The following is a 22,676-nucleotide window of genomic DNA, read 5'->3' as shown; positions in this document are numbered from 1 at the left end:
GCTTGTTGCTGGCTTTGAAAGTACTGTGTCAGGCAATCTTAATGTCTGTTTACTCCTTTTATGTTTATCTTAGTATAATGTTCTTAACCTAAAATACATAATGAATATTTAGAACCTAAAATGTTTGAATAGTTAAGTGGAGAAAACAAAGAATAAAAAATAAACATGATTTTTTCATCTAACATGTTATTTTTAAGGTAACACAAGTTAGCTCCCTGGAAATGCTAATAAGACTTCAATTACTAACATCTCAATTATGATGTAGTTTGTGTTATATTTTTATTATTAGAAATACAGCTTTAAGTAGCCCCAAAGATACTAATAGGGGAAGCAGTTATATGAAATGATTAATAAGCTATGCTTTTAAGTACTCAGTAATTCTATTTTTCTAATTTATGGTACTGCTTAACAGAGGAATTTCCTGTTCAATATATAACCAAAACAGACGGGTTATATCCTTATCTCATTAATCTAATGACACTGTGACATGGGTAATACCAATCTATGCCTATAGGGATTGAGGCTCAGAGTTCATGTGATTCATTCAAGTAATACAAACAAATGAGGTTCATATCAAGATCCAAGTCTGGGGGTAAGTCATTCTTGATTCCCCCTGTATTCAACTGTAAAAACACAAAGCTGAAGGGGCTGGGTAGTAGCATACCAGGTAGGTAGAACACACATCACCATGTATGAGATCTGGGTTCAATTCTCTGGGTCTCTGCACTCGGGCAGAGGCTTCACAATCAGTGGACTAGTGTTTCAGATGTCTCTCTCCCACTCTGCCTCTCTATCCTCCCCTCAAAAAAAGAGGGGCAGTGGAGATAGCATAATGGCTATGCAAACAGATTCTTATGCCTGAGGTTCAATCCCCTGTTAAGACCATAAGCCAGAGCTGAGCAGTACACTGGTAAAAATTTTAAGAGGGGGAGTTGGGCGGTAGTGCTGAGGGTTAAGCTCACATGGTGCCAAGTGCAAGGACCAGCTTAAGGATCCCGGTTCAAGCCCCCGGCTCTCCACCTGCAGGGAAGTTGCTTCACCGGCGGTGAAGCAGGTCTGCAGGTGTCTATCTTTCTCTCCCCCCTCTATCTTCCCCTCCTCTCTCCATTTTTCTCTGTCCTATCCAACAATGACGACATCAATAAAACAACAAGGGCAACAAAAAGGAAAATAAATAAATATTTTTAAAAATTTTAAGAGAAATTTGAAAAGCAACTAGGAGTAATTGAATTGTCATGCAGGCACTGAGTACTCGTAATAACCCTGGTGGCATAAAATAAAATGAAATATATAAAATAAAAAGCATAAAGCTGGAAAAGAAAATCAATTCATACTGTCAACTATAAACCATTAATCCCCCAATAATTTTTTAATTATTATCTTTATTTATTTATTGCACAGAGACAGCCAGAAATTGAGAGGGAAGGGGGTGATAAAGTAGGAGAGAGACAGAAACACCTGCAACACTGCTTTACCACTCACAAAGCTTTCCCCCTGCAGGTGGGGACCAGGAGCTCGAACCCAGGTCCTTGTGCACTGTGACACGTGCACTCAACCAGGTGCACCACCATCTGGCCCCTCAATAAAGACATTTTTAAAAAAGAAAAGCAAATCAGTTCAGCTATACCCTTCACAGTAACATGGCACACGTTCTCTGTTGTCATAGTGATGAGAAATCGCCAACGCATATGAACATGTATGATCAATCGATAAAACTTAGTACTAAGTGAACACTGTAGTATTTTCACTAGTATTCTGGCTGAGACATATTTCATTTAATCAAGCATCAGAATTCATAACAAAGCACACAGTGGTAGGATAAAAGATATCTTCTGACATAAGAAAAATGCTCAGAAGGAAGGCAGCAGAAAAAGCAGAGAGAGGTTTTAAAAAAAATTCCTACCAATAATTCAAGATTTTAAAACAAAATAATTCTAAAATACAAGCCAAAGCTATTTTCTAGAACTGGGAATATCACTATCAACAATATTATCAGCTGTAAGAACATAAGTGACATATTTGCTAGACAGTTATTATATTTCATACTTTCTTGGGCTATAGAGGGGAAACCAGGCACAAAGGTTGGGGAAAACAGGGGGATGATGTAAAGAGCTTAGAACCTAACAGAAAAACAGCAGGTATGGGGGAAAATTCAGAAAATGAATTTTCTGAAAATTCTTTCTGGAAAATACTTTCACAGCAACAACTCAAAGAAGGGAGCAGTTTGGGCAGAAAAAGAGGAGAGTCACCAAAACAGGGGAACAAAGCAAGGCAGACCCTATGAGGGTGGAAAATAATTGTACGTGAGTAAAAGAAAATTAACTGAACGGGAGCCGGGCGGTAGACCAGCGGGTTAAGCGCACGTGGCACAAAGCTCAAGGACCGGCAGAAGGATCCGGGTTAGAGCCCCGGGGAGTCACTTCACAGGCGGTGGAGCAGGTCTGCAGGTGTCTGTCTTTCTCTCCCCCTCTCTGTCTTCCCCTCCTCACTCCATTTCTCTCTGTCCTATCTAACAACAACGACAGCAATAACAACAACAATAGTAACTACAACAACAATAAAAAACAAGGGTAACAAAAGGGAAAAATATATTTAAAAAAGAAAGAAAATCAACTGAACTAGAATAAGATTGACTACTGGAGTAACTAGGGAGAAAGACAGGAGAAACAGAGTTAAGCCTGAAAGCAAGCATCTGGACTTCACCGGAACACAGCACTGGGGTTCTGAAACAGGCGAACAGTGTGATTTTGCTGCATTTTAATAGAAGTCCGTATTATCTGTAATAGAATATTGTATAAACAGTATAAAATGGAAGATAATGTGCAGATCAGTTTTGAAAACACCCACGATACTCTATGAACCAATAGCAACGGCATTTAGAAGAGAAAAAAACAGGTCCAAGGGTCATTTTGAAGGAAAAGTTTAGGATTTTATAAGAAACTAGAATTAAAAAAGAAAAACAGAGAAAAAAATTACGTCTAAGTTTCCAGCTCAGGTAACTGGTAATTATTAACAGGCAAATAATAATAATAATAATAATAATACATGTTGGAAATAAATACTCTGGGTAAAAGATATTTTCACAAATATTGCATGTATAAGATAAAAAGTGAATCTCTGATACTCAAATATTCTAAAAGGTCTCTAAGATACTAGATGAATAGCAGTTTTCTTCCTCAAAGTATATAAAATTAATCTGGGGGTCGGGTGGTAGCGCAGCAGGTTAAGTATACATGGCGCAAAGTGCAGGAACCAGCATAAGGATCCCGGTTGGAGCCCCCAGCTCCCCACCTGCAGGGGAGTCGCTTCACAAGTGAAGCAGGTCTGCAGGTGTCTATCTTTCTCTCCCCCTCTCTGTCTCTCCTCCTCTCTCCATTTCTCTCTCCTGTCCAACAACAACAGCAGCAATGACAATAATGACAACAAGGGTAACAACAAGGGCAACAAAATGGGAAAACATGGCCTCCAGAAGCAGTGGATTCGCAGTGCAGGCACCGAGCCCCAGGAATAGCTCTGGAGGCAAAAAAAAAAAAAAAAAAAAAAAAAATTCATCAGAAGTTTTTTAGTTTCACTTCCAAAGAAAACCTGACATGACACATAAAGATAAATCTGATCAGGCTTTTCTATTATTCTAAGTGCTAAAAAATTTCATCTTAAAAAGGTAATAAAACTGAAAGATCAGTGGTGAAATGTCTGAATAAAAATTGAGATTTTATTATATTCATAATAAAAGTTCCCACCTACTCCTTTTAGTCATCAAAACTGTGATTTAAAATACGGAAATATCTACACTGATTATTTCTTAGCTATTCCCATTCCATCTTCTAAGCACAGTAGATTGTTAGCTAACAACAACAACAAAATATGTCAATACTTAACAATAGATCAATTAAAATTATAGGACAGTGAAAGAGTGTGGGATAGAAATGTAAAGTAAAACATCATGAGGGACCAGGAGGTGGCGCACCTGGTTAAGCATATACATTGCTGTGTGCAAGGACCTGGGTTCAAGCCCCTGGTCCCCACCTGCAAGGGGAAAGCTTCACAAACGATGAAGCAAGGCTGCAGGTGTCTCTCTGTCTCTCTGCCTCTCTATCACCCCTTCCCCTCCCAATTTCTCTCTGTCTCAATCTAGCCAATAACAAATAAATAAATAACATTTTTTTAAAAAAAAACCAGCATGGGCAAACTCTTTCTCACCTCTACAAAATTAGCTTTAAGACTTTTAACCGAACCACTCAAAAAGCAGAGGTAAACAATGAGACAAGGCATTAAGTGTGATGGAAAAGAATGCACACAAGGTTGGATTGTATACTTTTAAATTTTTTGTAGGTGTGAACTGGCCTATAATTTTTTTCTCCCTCATACCCTGAGTGTTTGTGGAAAAGAGATTACACTGGGCTCATAATACTTTTCCTGTGCTCTGAAAGAAGTTATGGAAAATTGCAACTATGAATGCCTTGGACAGCAGAAATCATCTTAATACAAAATATTCTCCAAGTAGGACCTGTTCCCACTTACTGATATATTTACTTTCTAATATTTGTTTACTTACTGAGGTGAAAAGATAAAGAAGGAACTAGAACATCATCACTCTGGCGTGTTGCAGTGTTAGGAACTACATCCGTATGTACAAAAGGACTCACACATATAGATCCTAAATTGTACTACTCAGTCACCTCTCTGGTCTCCTCATCAATTTCTTTAATGATTATAGAAATATTTAGGGTTTCTGCTCTTTTTTTTTTTTCAGTTACTTTGGTAATTTATACATTTCATGTTTTGAGTGCATATTAAAAGTTTCAGAACACTACTTCAGAATACCAACTCCTGAGTTAACAATTCGATGGGAATGGTGGACTCTCATAGGTTCAAAATCCCAGTAGCAGAAGACCTGGCAGCAAAGACCAAAAAAGAGATGAGTACTAGCTATCAATAGTTGAATGAGAGCCAAATGAATCAATTGGTACAAAGCAGTTCACAAAACACCAGGCAAGCAACGAAGTATAAATGCCAAGTGATGTTTTGAAAATACTGAGTCCTCTGTAATGACTATACTAATTTATATTCTTATCAACGGGTTAAAAGAGCCTGGTTTTTCTAAACCCTTACCAGTTCTTTCAAATCTCTCCTTTTGTTTTCTTCTATAAGAAGCTTATTCATGTTCTGACAGTTCTCCTATTGGATTTCTTACGCTTTTAACTATTTACCTGATATCTGTATTGGGAACATCAACCCTTTGTTCATAAGAATAACAGGTTTTTTTTTTTTTTTCCCTCCTAAAAAGCTTAACACTTACCTCCAGTTCCTAGGACCTTCAGGAGCTCAAAATTTTCAATCCCAACCTTCTCTGCGTGTCCTGTTAAATTAGCTAAAACAAAAGAAAAAAGAAAGAATTGAGGGGGTCAGCAACAGAAGAGTGTGTGAGGTACCATCAGTGGTTTATTTCTCAACTTGAGTGATTAAACCAGGGTTCACTTTATAGTCCTCTGTTTACAGCAAAAAAGCTACATCTGGTACAACTTTAAATATGTTAATATTGTGTTAATTTCGTAACTATATATAATTTCTACCAAAAGGTTAATGTATAAATAAAGTATTAAAAGACTCTCTGCTGACCAAAATAGTCTAGAAACAGACACAAATTCTAGTAAGAGATATAGTGGAAAGAAAACTGAACAGAGGACTGGAGTTGGTGTATTACGCCAAAGTAAAAGACTCTGGGGTGGGTGGGGGAGGGAATACAGGTCCAAGAAGGATGACAGAGGACCTAGTGGTGGTTGTATTGTTATGTGAAAACTGAGAAATGTTATGCATGTACAAACTATTGTATTTACTGTTAAATGTAAAACATTAATCCCCCAATAAAGGGGAAAAATGGTTAAAAAAAATAAAACTGAACGGAGTTAGAAGACATACCCACTCAATCAACAAATCTGTACTGTTTACTAAATGCCATCCCAAGCTACAAGGCTTGCTTCTACTCCATGAAAGACCGAAGAAATGAGAAGAGAATATGAACACTGTTAGCCTGAATAAGTCACTTAACCACTATAAATCTCAGTTGTCTTATCTCTGAAATGCAAGTGTTGGTCTCAGTAAACTCTGAGATTTCTGGAAATTCTAAAATTCTAAGAATATGCTTCAAAATATAAACTCCTCAAAAACACATTCTGCACTATATAGCCAAAACTGGGATATCTTATAAGTGAGCACTTTACAAATTATATTTCATTCAATTTTGGCCCTATCCTATGAGGTGAATAGATGTTACATGTGAGGGTAAGTTGCATTCAAGCTGAATAAGTGTTAAAATGGACTTCAAGAGAGTGAAATGGTCTTTTAGGTGCTACGCCTCACAGATCCTGCACCATAAAGACATATGAGACAAGCATACTGTATTTGTCAAGCATTTCAAAAACAAAATGGATGAATGTAGGTATGGACAGCTATGTAGTAATGCAAAAATGTAAATTATAGCTGGAGAATAAGGGTAGTCTGCATAATAGTCTTTCAAACTCTTCAGATGTTAGAAAATGTCCAGAGTATGATGGCAGAAATTAACATAATGTCTACCCAATAGCTTTGTGATTAGGACTGGATGAATCACATATATACAGTCCCTGCTGGGTTCCAGGTAAGCACTATTATAATTTCTTATAAATAAATTAGCACTTTTGGACTACAACTTCAAGACAAAATCAACTAAGAACTTCTGTAATTAAAAAACTGAAGGGATTTACAATTTGATTGTCTTTCCAAACTCATCATCTCGATCATTTTTAAATGTACAGTGTGATGGCATTAACTATTTGCACACAGCTTGCACCAGGTTGCCAGAACTTTTTCTTCTTACAAAACAAATTCTGTATAACCATAAACACAGATAGCATCATAAAGTAAACACAGAATAGCATGTCCTCCTATAGTATGTCAAGCTTTGTTGAGTAGCTTATTAAAGTCAAACTCACAGGGAAGCACCACTTTTGAAATAATGATTTGGTTCTCTTTTAACTGAATATTAAATGATAATCTCCTTCGTGAAAAAATTTAAAGCTGAAGAGTTGATCAGAATCATGGGCTGGGCTGTGGTGCAGCTAGTTGAATAGATACAGTAGAGTTCAACCCTCTGGTTCCTACCTGAAGAGGGGAAGCCACACAAGTATTGAAATAGTACTACAGGTATCTCTTTCTCTATCTTCCCCTTCCCTCTCAACTTCCCTGTCTCTATCCAAAATAAATAAATAATTTCAAAAGACTTTATCAGAATTAGAATGTTTAAAAAAACTTTACTTTTGAGGGGCCCAAGCAGTGGCACACCCAGTTAAGCAGACACATTACCAAGCTCCAGGACTCATGTTCAAGCCCCTGCTCCTCACCTGCAAGTGGGGAGGCTTCATAAGTGGTGAAGCAGGTCTGCAGGTATCTACCTTTCTCTCTCTCTCTCTCTCTCTCTCTCTCTCTCCTCCTCCTCTTCCTCCTCCTCCTCCTCCTCCCCCTCTCTATATATATTGAGAGGTGAGGGATATATATATTTCTCTGTGTCCTATCAAAACAAAATAGAAAGAAAAAAAAAAAAGGAAAAATAGCCACTGCATACATAGTGCTGGCACTGAGCTCCAGTGATAATACTCTTGAGTCTCATAAGGGTCTCTTCCTCTTAAGACACCTAAAGGTCAGTTTTCCCAGAGCACTGCTAATTAATACACTATATTTCTCCCATATGTATATTTGCAGATAGACTATAAGATGTGAAACAGCAGCATCAGCCTTTATCCACTAACAACAGAATTATATTCACAACAAATTAAGATGTTATGAGACCTAGTCGACAAAGTACATCATCTAGGAAACCTTGGTCATTCACAAAAAATCTTTCAGATGGTCCGGAATGTGCTGTTTTTCTTTATAATCTACTACCTCTGTTACTTGATTTCTGCACAGTTTCACACCTCCAGGGAAAAATAACTGACAAGGCTCAAGAGGAAGGGCTCTGGTACCTTCTAAACTTGGGGGTGGCTGGCTCTGATTTCTTCAGACCATGTTCTCTTTGGATTCATTTCCCTCTCTCTTAACTACTTAGCATTTATTTACTTTTTGTCTTACTTCCCTGTCAAGATTACTAGATTACTTCGGGTGACTGGCAACATGACGGAGAGCCGGAACAAAGCCTTTCTTTTCTTCTAACCAGGTTCCATGTCCTAGGAAAATCTAAGAGTGCTGGGTTTGAGAAGAGCTGATCTCTAGGCTTATTAAAAACACACTATTTTTCCATCTCAGGCTTCTTCTAGGATGTATCTCTTCTGAGTGTCTTCTTACAGAAGAATGGCAAGACTCCAATGGACAAATGTAAAGAATATATGCTTCGGGCAAAAGGACAAGAGACTGTTTAGGCCCATGAGGTCAGCTCAACTCACCAAGGTCAAAATTTCAGCCCATCATAAGGGAGAGAGCAAGTTTGTCAGAATGTACTTCTTTATCTAATCCTCTTTGTCGTCATCAGGAGGACCAAGTAGGTGTAACTACAGTAGGACAGAATACAGAAATCGTAGTTTTGACAGCTGTTTGTAAAGCTATTATCTTAGATTGTTGGACAGCATTTCTTTGGTTCATGTCGTTCTATTCTGAAGACATACGCAACTTTTTAATTACCATCTCAATTCCACTGCTGTTGAAACAGAAATATTCACCATCTAATTCTTTTAATACTATTTAGCTTTTAAAATGGTAAATAATAATAACAACAACAATCACACATGGGTTAATTTTTGTCTCAAAGAAAAACTAACATACTTTAAAATGTTAACTGACGTATAATGTATAGTAATCACTCAGTTTAATGAACCACCTGATGAATTCTGTTAGTTATGTACAGTACTGAAGCATCGACCACAGCCAAGATATCCTGATAAGTTTCAGAAGCCCTTCTGAAGCGAGTCACTTCCCTGGCAACGGCTTCAGGCAACCAGTGACCAAGTTCCAGTAATATAGTTTTAACTTACCTAGAACTTCGTGTCATTTTTTTTTTTTTTTGCCGTAAGTGGCATTTTAGGCTTAACTGCTTTGCATTATTTGTATCATTGTTGCTCTACAGATTACAGTACATATTTGTATTCAAGTTTCTTTAATTATTTATTCTGTATCACTTGATATAAAATTTAGAGAGACCTTGCAACCATGATGTATAGTAAAGCTGTTATATACTATGTGGGTTTATAACACTTTCTATATGTGTTATAAACTTTACAAGGCAATGCTACAAGCTTTGCTTATAATGATGTGATTCATAGAGACAGAGGAAGGAGAAAGACATTTTGCATTCCTCCAGATATTTTACATTTTATAATTATTTTTCTTATCAAAATCTCTAAAATTCCATTTGGCACCTTTTCCTTCAGCATTTAAGAACTTCTTTTGACATTTCTACTGCAGGTGACAAATTCTTTGAGACATTTTTAATCTGAAAAAGTTTTTTATATCTCTCACAAAAAATCTACTGTTTTTAACTGTATAATGAAATGACACATCATAGCACATGACTATATGTTGATTTGCTTGATACTATTTTAAGAGGTCCCTTTAAAATTATTGTCTTTTTCCAATAGTCCTCTCTCTGATCTTCACATAGTTGATTTCTATTATTTTTACTTTCTTTGCTCACTTTTCCTTCTGCTACTTCTGTTCAATTGTCCCATCAATCCAGTGCAATTTTTGTTTTCAGGCTGGAGACACAGCATAGTGGTTATGCAAAACTGACTTTCATCCCTGAGGTTCCAAGGTCCCAGGGTCAATCCCCAGCACCTCCGTAAGCCAGAGGTGAACGGTGTTCTGGGCTCTCTCCCCTCTCTCTGTATCTCTCATTTAAGTAAATAAAATATAAAATATATTTGTTTTTTTTCCTTCTAGAACTTGCATCCTTTTTTTTTTTTCATTGCTTCTATTTATCTGGTAAGCCTTCTTATTTTTTTTTGCTCAGTGAGAGCACAGCATTTTATTTCATTGAGAATACTGCAAGAGCTGCTTTAAAATTCTTGTCTGTTGTTGTCAACAGCTTGCTTATCTCTGGGTAGGACTCTCTGTAGTCTATCTCACTGATTTTTCATATATAAGATCATTTAAATTGTACCCATAACATTGTGTTAACTTGTAAAAACTTAAAAGGTTTTTGTCCGTGTGTTTCCTCTAACAATAGTTATTTATTTTGCTTCAGCAGAGACTTAAGTATCTTGGTTTGAACTGAATACTGTTTCATAGGTGACAGTCCAGTTCAGATATTTTTTTGTCTTTGACTGAATTGTTCTAAGTGAAGAGTTCTCATGCATGGCTCAGAGGTCAGTCAGATGTACACACACAAAACCTGGACTTCCCCTGTTCTGGGATTCCTCCACAAACTTCAGTGATCAGGATTCTCTGGCTTCAGTTCTCAGTTCCCTGGGCCAGAGACTTGTTTTTCCACCAGAGTCTCCAGAGTATAAACTGTACTAGCCTGAAGCTCAAGGCAGTGAAAAGGCAAAATGACTTTATTGCTCTTTCCCTCTCCTCCCAATTTGTACCCCCTAATTGAGCCTATCTGCTTTAGTTCCTCTCTCAGTTTTAAAAGTTGCTTTTGTATGGCGTCCCGGTTTAATAGTTGTTTTCTGCAAAGAAATTCTCTAGTATGAGATCTAACATTGCAAGAAGCAAAAGTCACCTTCACTGAACATTAATTATAGTACTAGTTTCTACTTCAACTACAGATCTGCAAAATAAAGTTGAAAACAGCATATGCTAATGGGTCCATCTCAGAGACTTGGAACTTAATGACTCTTTCTTTTGGGTTACAAGCATGTGGTCATACATATGAAGGCAAGCCAACAGAAAACTCTACACTATAATATAAATAGCCATGAGGGAGCATTTGTCAATTATGCTTTTTTCATGGTGTTAATGACAAAAGACACAAAAAAGCAGATGATAAATATGATACTGAGACTATAAACAATAACAAACACATATGCAAAAGTATGAATCTAGATGTCTAGATGGTTTTCTTTTATTTGCCATTGGAATTAGAGAAGGAAAGTTCCCATTCCTGGAGCAGGATAGTCTAAAAATAAACTACACAGTTCTTAATTAAATTGTTAACCTAAGAACAATGTCTCAAACTTCCCCGTAATAGTACTCACATTTATTATAACAAGACATAAAATATTTATTCATTTTATTTTGCACTTTCACATTTTAATTCTCAGAAGAGGTAAGCATCAGCCAATTAAAGAAATCTGCAGTTGTGAGCCACTTACATGCCTCAGTAAAAGTTCAAAATGACAGTCCATCAGATGCTATGGTGTGACCTGCACACCTGGGACTAGACTACCAGAAACAGGCTGTAGACCTGAGCAGCTGTGAACTGGCCACTATCTCTGTTCATGCATGAAAGAAGAACATGCCTTTCTGCAGATGTAGGAAGAAGTATGGTCCTAAGCCAAGAGCTACCCAACTCCCTTTCCGACTTACACAAAGGTAAGAATCAATTCTGACTGGGCATAGTTCATAGCAGCTAGTCGCTGTGCTAGAAGAACAGCAGGTTTAGACCACATCTCCAGCTGTTTGGGATCAAACATAGGGACTGGCCTGACCTGACCCCTGGGGTGAAATAGCCACTCTCTAGGCTTTCTCCTTTCACTATACATAGCAGCTAACTAAGTGGATTCAGAGCTTCTCTGGGAATCTAGTGCACAACCCATTTGTTTCTTGTCCTTTCTAATCTAACTCCCGCATCAGCATATGCTGGTCTCAAGATGTTGATTAGATGGGGCTGGAAGAAATATCGGCATCCTCAGGCCTTAAGCCTAAGAAACATGCACCAAGGCAACATTTGGGAAGTGTTCTACATTGGCATGCTGGAAGTTTGCAGTTTTTACTGAAGAGGTACTCTGAGTCCTGCTGCCTACTGTTGCTTGCAGAGTTTTATTGTGAGGGGAAATGGCAGACTGGCAAGGCAGAGTCAGGGCATTTCTGAATTTCTATCTACAACAGCAAACAACACCAAAAAGTCATTCTCAGCCCATAACTACTGACTACAAGGACTAATTATACATTCCCAAAGAAATAATGCCTTAAGCAATCTCTTTACAGATAAATAAAAGAACAAAAAATATTAACAAACTTTAAAAGTTCAGGCTCAAGCTATCTAGCTGGTATTTAGAAGTGTAATCATATCCAATGTTTGCATCTGGTATCTATTTTGATGCCCAAATCATATGCCTGTAAAATATTAGTAAACTCAGACTAAAATAATAAATACTTTTAAACTTTTTCAAGGCCTGTTTTATGCTTGTCTCTGTTGTACACTAATAGACTCCTCTCATCAAAAGCATTTATAGTCAGCTGGTGAAATAGCTTACCTGGATAGTGCATTGCTTTGCCATGTGTATGACCCAGGTTCGAGCCTGGCCCCCCACCACAAAGAAGGAGGCTTCAGTGCTGTGGTCTCTTTCACTCTCTCTGTCTCTAGCTAGTGTGTGTGTGTGTGTGTGTGTGTGTGTGTGTGTGTGTGTGTGTGTGTGTGTGTGTATGTGTGTGTGTGTGTGTGTGTGTGTGTGTGTGTGTGTGTGTGTATACATATGAATGTTTTACTAAGTTTAGCCATTGAGAAAAGTAAGTATGAATAGTTTTAATGTTGTCCCAAAGTTTTAAACTACGTCTTTCTTATTAAAATATTAGGAGGCTGGGGTGGTAGCTCAGTGTGGTACCTGGCAAGAGGTCCTGGGTTCAATCAATACATTGCAAGAGAACAAAAGAAAGAGACACAATGAAGCTCTATGGATGGCAGAACAGTGCTCTGTGTTCTCTTGTCACTCTCCATTGAAAATGAAAAATAGTTTTAAAATAATATATAGGAGGTCAGCAAAACAGTTCACCTAGATAGTGTACCTGCTTTGCCATCTGTAAGACCTAGTTCAAGCCAGGGCCCTTCCTAGAGGAAGGGCATATTAGAGAAAGCTTTTGTCCTGTGGCGTCTCTGCTCTCTCATTGTGTGTCTGTAACTTTCTATCTTAAATAGTAAGAAGGAATATGGAGTGGTCAAGGCTTAGACATTACAGATTATATATAAATATACATATACGTATGTATATATGTATATATATATATATATATATGTGTATTAAACTATTCAATTTAGATCCTTCACTTTTTGGTTAATGCTATTATCTTAAAAGCATATTCTCCAGTAAGGAAATCATTTTCAAGACTGAATGTAAATAAGCCTGTTAGAAGAACTTAATGGATTTTTTTAAAAAGACTTGTCTTAACTCAAATGAATTTCATTATTTGGATGAGTTGCCTTAGAAGAGTTTGAATTATTAAGCTCTTAAAGGAAAAAGCATGTGTTATACAATGAATATAAAATTGTTGGTTTCTTACATATAATTTGATTCCCCTAGCAACTTCTATAATACTAATGTGATTGTATATGATTTGGAGAAATGTAGCTGATACATTTTTTAAATAATTAATTTAATCTCAATGGATAATTGTTTTTTCTCCAAATTTATACAGCTGTGTTGTTTGCTGCTTCAATGACTATTAACAGCGCAAGCTTGTTTTTCTAACAGACACAGTAAGTGCGCCTAAAGAAGACCCTGCACTACATCTCCTCTAGTCCCACCACACAGAGACAGCTGGAGTCAGCCCTTGATAGATTCTTCCAGGATTAGCCATACGTCTATGACTGATAAACCACTTCATACCTCAACTTTCTAGGTAATTTTAATACCAAAGGTAATTTGTAATGCAAATTATATGTTTTTTATAAGTTGTACGATGTTTAACTTGGAAATCCACACTCTTATGAAGGAAAACAATCAGTTAATTTTCTTTCATTCTGTTGCCATAGTTTCTGCTGAGCTGCACAAATGTAACTGCACAGAGCATGCGATTACATCCAATGATTCACTTGGGTTAAAGCTAAAAGGTCTGAATTTAAAACACTTTAATAATTAAAGAAGAAGAGAATCACACTTTTGAAGCCAATTCCAGTTTCTTAATATATGACTAAGAGACCCTCACTTACCAGATTTTATTCACTGAATTAATCACTTATTAAACTGTGAGATTGTAATTTAATAAATGACTATAGAATCTGTGGACTTTAAGGGGAACATCATTACCACATTGAAGCTAGTTAAAATGCTTATTGAAAATCTACATCCATAGTCACTCTCTTAACATTCACCAAGTGCCTAAGCTAGGTTTTGTTTTTTTTTTTAATTTTCTTTCTTTTTTTTAATATTTATTTATTTATTCCCTTTTGTTGCCCTTGTTGTTTTATTGTTGTTGTCGTTGTTGGATAGGACAGAGAGAAATGGAGAGAGGAGGGGAAGACAGAGAGGAGGAGAGAAAGATAGACACCTGCAGACCTGCTTCACCGCCTGTGAAGCGACTCCCCTGCAGGTGGGGAGCCGGGGTTCAAACCGGGATTCTTATGCCGGTCCTTGTGCTTTGCACCACCTGCGCTTAACCCGCTGTGCTACAGCCCGACTCCCCTAAGCTAGGTTTTAGGACTCTAGCTAAGAACTTGTCTTTGAACTGGCAAAACAAAGGAATAACTAAGGAATTCTGGTCCAGAAAAACAGCTGGAGCAAAAGCAAATGTGGAAGTTTTATCCTCATTTAGGAGAAGAAGAAGACTGCTCTAATTAGTTATAATGGGTTTATGTGGGGAAAAACAGTTATATATATATATCAGACAGGTAAATGAAGCAAGCTGATTAAAACCTGGGATGCTAGATTAGTTAGTTTTAATTTAATGCATAAGCAATAATGACTCCTGTCAAGATGAAAGTAAAGTCTTAGGAAAATTACTCTGGCAATAATTTTGTACCATCTGGCTAGAAGCAAGGAAAGACGGTGAGGTGATTGTAGAAAACTAGATGTGGACTAATTGGAGCAGGTCTGAATAGAACCTAGAATGGAAATGAAAGAATGAACCTAAGAATCACTATAATATGCAATTTAATATAAAGTTGGGGGGGAACAGTCACTGATTACCCAACTTGCATGCTGAGATTACAAAAAAAAAGAAAAGAAAGAAAGAAAAGAAAGAAAGAAACAAACAAAAAACCAAAGGAGTCAGGGTCCTCACTTTGAGTTAGACTGATTTTATTTTGCCCATTGGCCCCATATCTAAACTGCAAGAAAGGAAAGTCTGGTGAATGATACTATTACTGACAGAATTTTCTTGCAATGGGAAGTTGAAAGGGAAAGTGGAGAAGAGGAAGCATGGGGTTTCAACACTGATGGCTGTCGTGACGGAACTGAAGGAAGTTCCACAGAGACAGCATGCCAATGGGACTCAGGAAGACCACCTCACAACACAGCCCCTCAGCACACTAAATGTTTATGCTGAAGGAATTTGAGAAGCAGCACTTGCTAGGAGGACTTTTTGGGCACAGGGAGGTCATCTCTCACCTGAGAGCTTTCTGGCTTGCTTCAGGGGAAGATCAGAAAGTCCTTTCTTTAGAGATTAACAAAGAAATGAGGATGTAAGATGAAAATGGAAAAGAGGGAGCTGGGTGGTGGCACAGATGGTTAAGCGCACATGGTGAAGCACACGGACCTGCATCAGGATCCCGGTTCAAGCTCCCTGCTCCCCACCTGGTGGGGGTTCGCTTCACAGGAAGTGAAGCAGGTCTTCAGGTGTCTGTCTTTCTCACCCCCTCTCTGTCTTCCCCTCCTCTCTCGATTTCTCTCTGTTCTATACAACAACAATGACAGCAATAACAACAACGACAACAACAATAAACAAGGGCAGCAAAAGGGAAAAAAAAAAAAAGAAAAATTGAAAAGAATCACCTGAACTTATTTCCTATTTGGAAAGCAGTTAGGGAGATCGTCCCAAGACAAAGAGAATATGAGAAAGGCTGAGAAAAGTGAAGATAGGGGGCCAGGTGGTGGTGCACCCAGTTAAGCACACACAATACGAAGCACAAGGATCTGCGCAAAGTTCCAGGTTGGAGCCCCCACTCCCCACATGTAGGGGAGGACACTTGATAAGAGTGAAGCACTGCTGCAGGTGTCTTTCTTTCTCCCTCTCTATCTCCCCCTTCTCTCTCAATTTCTCTCTTATACAGTAAAATGGGGGGAATGGCCATCAGGAGCAGTGGATTTGTAGCGCTGGTCCCAAGTCCCAGTGATAACCTTGTGAGCAAAAAAAAAAAAAAAGAAACAAAGATAAAAGGCAAGGTGGCTCTGAAAGGGGCAGATCCTTCAAGAATCAATAAATAATGGGCCCCAACCTGGCAGGGCTTAGAGAGAAAAGTGGCAAGGGTGAGGATGTGACAGTGTCGTGGGTAAAAGAAGATCACTGATAGCCTTTCTAGTGGACCCAAATGGTCTGCAGATACAGGCCACAGACTGAAACAAGTAAACACCTTAGAAATCAGTTTGGCTAAAATACAGAACAGAAGATGACTTGAGATCTATTTAGAAGAAAATCAACTTGTGATAAAAATCACTGTAAGAAAAATCAAATCCTAGTAAAAATACTAAAATATATAGCTAATGGATAACAAAAAACGGACTAAGCAAAATAAAGACTCAAATGTCAAGCTAGTCAAAGTATTTCTAATCTACAGGGAATAGCCTACAGCTAATACAGACTCCAGGTGCCCTAGAAAACCCCTCCTAGTCTGGAGGCGCCATGACCCTAATCTTGAACTCTTTTGCCTTTAGCTACTGGAATACACCACTAACTCCTTTATTCTACTGCTAAGCTCACTGAACAGTCCAATTTTAACTAGGGAAGATTCACTAATTAACACTATTTACTTTTATTTTCCCTTTTGTTGCCCTTGCTTTTTATTATTGTTGTAGTTATTGTTGTTATCATTGTTAGATAGGACACAGAGAAATGGAGCGAGGAGGGGAAGACAAAGAGGGGGAGAGAAAGACAGACATCTGCAGACCTGCTTCGTCGCCTGTGAAGTGACTCCCCTGCAGGTAGGGAGCCGGGGGCTCGAACCAGGATCCTTATGCCGGTACTTGCACTTCACGCCACATGTGCTTAACCTACTGCGCTACCGCCCAACTCCCTAATTAGCACTATTTTATGTACTTGTTTACTTGTATTTCCTACTGTAAGCTGGTACAATGTTATCTGGGCTTCCACATCAGTCTTCTGTGATGATAACTAGAGCAGCCATATGCATGAAATCAAGGCATAAGGATCCAGTACTGAATCCTTTCTACTATGACCAAGGAATAGCAATATGCAGAGCACTGCAGTAGTGTGCTGTGACCTATCGATGGACTTCTGATTTCTTTTTTCATTTCAAAAGAAAAGGAAAAACGATATTTTTAAAAGCAATGTTGTGAGATTTAGTTGGGAATACAATAGGATGTAGAGAAACAGTTACAGTTTGCTCCTGAATGAAGCCATCATTTATTCTGTATGCCATCAATTACTAAAACATTGTCTACCCTGCCCAGTTTTCTGTTACTTAACAGATTTAGTTTCTCTCTGAGGAATCAGCACAATGATTTTAAAAAAAAAAAAAGGAAACAAAACCTAACTTTTAAAAGTTCCCATTTTGGCTTTAGGGGGGGGGGGGCTAATTCTGGCCTAAAATGGGGAGTTCCCCATTCCTCAGTAATTAGTTTCACCTTCCCTTTTCTAGCACCTTAATACTCAAGAACTCTCAACATTAATCTCTGGTTTCCATGTTCTGATGTGAATAAGACCATGAAATTTTTATCTTTTGTAAGCTATTACCATGGGGCCAGGGAAATGGTTGAACATGCTAGATCACGAGACTTTCATGCCTGTCCCAGAGGTGCCAGTCCAATCCCTAGTACCATCAGAAGCCAGAAATTAGTAGCACTCTGGTATCTACCTACCTATCACCCCATAAAAATAAATAAAAACTCAGGTGGCGCAAAGCACAAGGACCGGAATAAGGATCCCGGTTCGAACCCCAGCTCCCCACCTGCAGGGGAGTCGCTTCACAGATGGTGAAGCAGGTCTGCAGGTGTCTATCTTTCTCTCCTCCTCTCTGTCTTCCCCTCCTCTCTCCATTTCTCTCTGTCCTATCCAACAACAATGACAACAACAATAATAACTACAACAATAAAACAAGGGCAACAAAAGGGAATAAATAAAATAAATATTAAATAAATAAATAAATACTTAGAAAAATTAGGTGAAAGCTTTTATCATGAGCTGTACTAGAGAAAGTCTCAGGGTGACAGGGGATAGTAACACCGTCATCCCAATGCCAGCTACTCTCACTTGTGTTTTCACTTCTAGTATTTTCTTATAAATGTATCCTACTGCCTACCCAGGAGTTGCCAGAATCTCCCCATCTACATTAAGGAACTCAGAGCCACGGCCTGTGCAAACACAAACCTCCCACCCCACCCGAGGTGCCTGCCAGCCACAGGCAGAGCCAATACTCCCTGCATAGCTGAGGCTGCCCAGACAGGGCACTGCCTGGGGTCCTTCTTTGGGTCCTGAAGATATGCCCAAAGTCTTCTTTGGTATAAGAGACCAGTAGTGAAGACTTCTGGAGAAAGGCTGAGCAGCACACAGAACAGCACTAAAAACGAACTTGGAAGAAGGAAGAAGCTGAACCTCCCTCCCTGAGCTATCCGAGGGCAGAGGGTCTTTCTCACTCACTCCTTTTCTCTCTCCCCTTCCCTACTAGGAAGAACATTCGCAAATCCAATGCGAATCCACAAGAAACTCTTGTGTCCACTATTGGTGGATAGTCATTCTTCTCCATTTTACTCTACATATGCACAAAGCTTACTTACGTACAGGACTGCTGAGTACTAACTTCTGACACTGCAAAAATTCACCCAGGCATCACAGGGTCCAGAGGAGACACCCAGACAAAAGGACAAGACCAAGGTGCTGGCATTATGACAGACAGGAGGGTAAGGAGAGAACCAGAAGATCAGCAGAGAACATCTTCAGTGCACTTGAAACTTGAAACCAGTCAGGCACCTGGTGGGCATCAGAGCAGGTCAGACACAAAGGTACATGGCATGCTCGGGGATCGGCAGTGAGTGCAGATGACAAGAGAGAGAGGGCCCAGCCAGACACAAAGCAGGGCTCAATTCACCAACGGCTCCAATTTGAGCAAGAGTTTGGTTCTAAAGGCGATGGGGAGCTATGGAGAGATTTAAGCAGATTTAAAGCAGGTAATCACTTCTGTACTTTTGCAAAGATCACCTTCTAGTGGGAAATGACTTAGAAAGGATTTGTCTACTATCAAATGTCTTTTTAAAAAATATTTTACTTACTTCCTTTTTGTTGCCCTTATTGTTTGTTTCACTGTTGTTATAGTTATTATTGTTGTTGTTATTGTGAATAATACATTTCCTGGTCATGTTAATGACTGAACTTACTGTACACAAAAATGTGGAGAAAGAAGAAAACTGAAGGAGTAAAATCACATTAAAAGGATGAATAAAAGGTTTTGGAAAGCTTACTTTCAATTATAAGTTCTCTTAATATTAATTTATAAATCATTATCAATCAGCAGGCAGTTTAAAAGTCAGTCCTGTTACTAACACAGCTCTATCCAGGCACTCTGGCCACTATTCACATTCAGCACAACATTCTTTACTAATATATTATGCATAAAACAAGTCATGTTTCTTTGGTATTCTGGCAAGCAAAAAAAAAAAGTGAACTTATAAATGATAAACCTAAGCTAGTATAGCAAGCCAAACATTTCAGCTTCCAAAGCGCTATCAAAGTATTTTGGTATCAGCCGATAAACTTTAAATTATACCTCCCAAGCAAGATATAAAATGGTTTTTAATAGTCCAAAGTAATATTCCCAGGGATTGGATTTCAATTCAATGTAAGAAAATACAGCAACACTTTGTTGCTCCTAAGGCATAATCTAATTTTTCCACTGCATTTCTATTGTTACCTCTATACTTAATTCTATTGTGAACAAGCATTTTATCAACACCCTTTCCTTTTTCCACTTTCAGACTACATGCTGTTAATGGTGCCAATTTGGTTTCTATTAGCACTTAACTGTGAATCAAACACCACTTTGCAATAATTTGTGCTTAGAGCTATAAACTTTCAGAGGACTATTGCCAACTTATTTCTCAAGAGTAAGACTGCTTCTTTTTTGTTTTTGTTTTTTTTAACCTCACAATGAAATACCCATTTAAACACGGGGGGGGGGGGGTCACTGAAGCTAAATTAATTCTCTTTCTAACCTTACTTTTAACTGTTTTCTACACCACAGCTATGCTCTTGCCCAAGACTGTTATTAAGAAGAGAAAGGTCAGTGAGTGCTCTGGAGGGACTTCAGTCATTGGGTCTTCTCCTTTCCTTACTTTAGACATGAAGTGAGAAACCCAGTTAAGCAATTAATGCTTCCAAATATGACAATGGTATCAGTGCAATTATGTTGTCATTTAAAAACACACCCACCTTTGGTGCCTCCATGTGCAACTATACTGCTCCCTATACTGCTCCCTATGCATTTAAATTTTTTAAGGGATATAGTAAGACAACTCTCAAATGCATTCTTAATCAAAACAATTATTTATTAGTAATCATGAAGTTGGAATAGTTTGCAATATTGACTTTCTTTTAAGCATACACTTTATATACAAAATACACCCATATATATTATCTAGTTTTCTGATCTACTTCAGAGCAGTTCATACACAGTATGTATCTTAGTCCTTAATATTTCCACATTTCCTAAAAGTTCTCTAAAGTAACCTCAGTATGGTTATCAAATGCAAAAACTGTAACATTGATAAAACACTTTCATCTAATACATTATCTTTATTCTGATTTGTTATCTATTTGGAATATTTTGTGATGATTAAACTTAATGTTTAAATTGGCAGGACCATGAGGCATTCAAACCTTTAGACAGGCATTATTAAAGTTTCTATGAGACTTCTCAAATAAGATTATCCTATAGATATAAAATATGTATTTATTGATCATTTTACTGAGCACAGTTGTTGGCACATGGGTATAATTTCTCATCACCCTATAATATGTGTCTACAAAACACTCTTACCCCCAATTTAGGTCCATTTCCACCATCATGTACCAGGGCCCCATGCCCTCCCTCTCCAGCCCCTCTTTCCCTTGTCTCCCAGAGTCCCACTGCTGCAATAAATTGTTAAGTGTCATTTCTAAACTTCCCTCTCAAAACAACTAAAAGCTTTCAAGGAAAACTGCAAGTTTCCTGCTTGAGCTGGGAGTCCCTTAAAAGTTTTCAAAAATTTAGATCTTCTAATCCCACCTCCACCTAACCCTCAATTTTTCTCTTAGAAATAATGGTAGCTTCTTTCAGCTTCACAATCTGAAAAAGTTACAAGAGGCTTCATACGTGACTGTCCCTATAGGCAATCTTACAACTCAGAATCATCTAAATCAGACTGCAGGAAAACACTTAACACTGCAGTGTGTTCCTCATGCATGCCACACATCCACAGTAAGTGACCTAGAGGTTCTGTTCTGTTGTTAAAATTCGGAGGCTCCTGCTGGCCGGGCTAGCTTCACGGACGGGTAACAGAGACGACCAGAGACATACGGCTGGGCAGGGAAGCTGTATTTCTTTATTCAAGAACAATGATTCATAAACTAACCCAAACTAATCACCAAACAAAACTCTGTTGCCTCTTTCCCCCGCAGCGGCGCCAAACACTCTCTTGCCTCTTTCCCCCGCGGCGGCGCCAAACACTCTGGAACTCTGGAACTCTCTCGGGGTTCCTTGGGGCGGGACAAGCGGGCCCGCGGAAACTAGCAGGACTGAACCAATTTTCTTGGCAGGGGGAGAGCTAGAACAACCCAATGTAAAGCATACAACAATTCCCCCTTTTCTTTTTAACTAAATGACCACAGTATCAGGAGTGTGGGGTGAACATAAACCTCTATCATACAGGCATTTTTTAAAAAGAAACTGGCACAAACATGGAGAAACATGTAAGCAAGTAACAAGAACCAGTGTGTTGCCAAGGGAAGGCCTGAGGGGGCCATTTTTTTGCCTCTGTGGGCAAAACTTTATCAGCTTAAAAAAAAAAAAAACATTTCTTGTCTCTGGGGGGCATACTTGCCCGGCTAGCTCAGTCGGTAGAGCATGAGACTCTTAATCTCAGGGTCGCGGGTTCGTGCCCCATGTTGGGCGCCATTTGTTGTTAAAATTCGGAGGCTCCTGCTGGCCGGGCTAGCTTCACGGACGGGTAACAGAGACGACCAGAGACATATGGCTGGGCAGGGAAGCTGTATTTCTTTATTCAAGAACAACGATTCATAAACTAACCCAAACTAATCACCAAACAAAACTCTGTTGCCTCTTTCCCCCGCAGCGGCGCCAAACACTCTCTTGCCTCTTTCCCCCGCGGCGGCGCCAAACACTCTGGAACTCTGGAACTCTCTCGGGGTTCCTTGGGGCGGGACAAGCGGGCCCGCGAAAACTAGCAGGACTGAACCAATTTTCTTGGCAGGGGGAGAGCTAGAACAACCCAATGTAAAGCATACAACACCATGCCTAACTGCTGAAACAAAGGAAATAAAAGCTCTAAAAAGGTAGCACACCAGCAACTAAGTGCACTAGCCCTAAAGTCTTATATGTAACCTTGACCAAGTTCATTCCCCAGTTAAGCACAAACTGGTCTTGTGTCAGGAGAACCAGAATTCTC

General features: G+C 38.7%; 2 protein-coding genes across 4 annotated transcripts in view; both read right to left on the bottom strand.

Moving 5' to 3' along the window:
• Positions 1-22,676, bottom strand: part of CCDC88C (coiled-coil domain containing 88C) — a 494,884-nt gene that overhangs the window by 187,108 nt on the left and 285,100 nt on the right. The gene's annotated exons all lie outside the window — the stretch shown is intronic.
• The window catches only part of RPS6KA5 (ribosomal protein S6 kinase A5), a 145,565-nt gene that overhangs the window by 88,451 nt on the left and 34,438 nt on the right, over positions 1-22,676 (bottom strand). The window contains exons 2-3 of one of the 3 annotated variants that reach the window (XM_060181197.1): positions 8,418-8,522; positions 5,300-5,371 (exon numbers count right to left, since the gene is read on the bottom strand). The exons of 1 other annotated variant lie outside the window; for it this stretch is intronic. Coding sequence is in view for 1 of the 2 variants with exons in the window: in XM_007526833.3 (XP_007526895.2) it covers positions 5,300-5,371 (72 nt within the window). In the remaining variant the exon portion in view is untranslated. The remainder of the gene's footprint in view (positions 1-5,299; positions 5,372-8,417; positions 8,523-22,676) is intronic. One more of the 3 variants, XM_007526833.3, reaches the window with a different exon arrangement.

This window comes from Erinaceus europaeus, chromosome 22 (assembly GCF_950295315.1).
Source record: "Erinaceus europaeus chromosome 22, mEriEur2.1, whole genome shotgun sequence".
In the NCBI taxonomy this organism is placed as follows: Eukaryota; Metazoa; Chordata; class Mammalia; order Eulipotyphla; family Erinaceidae; genus Erinaceus; species Erinaceus europaeus.
Note: the sequence above shows the minus strand (reverse complement) of the source record. Positions and strands in the feature narration are given on the sequence as shown.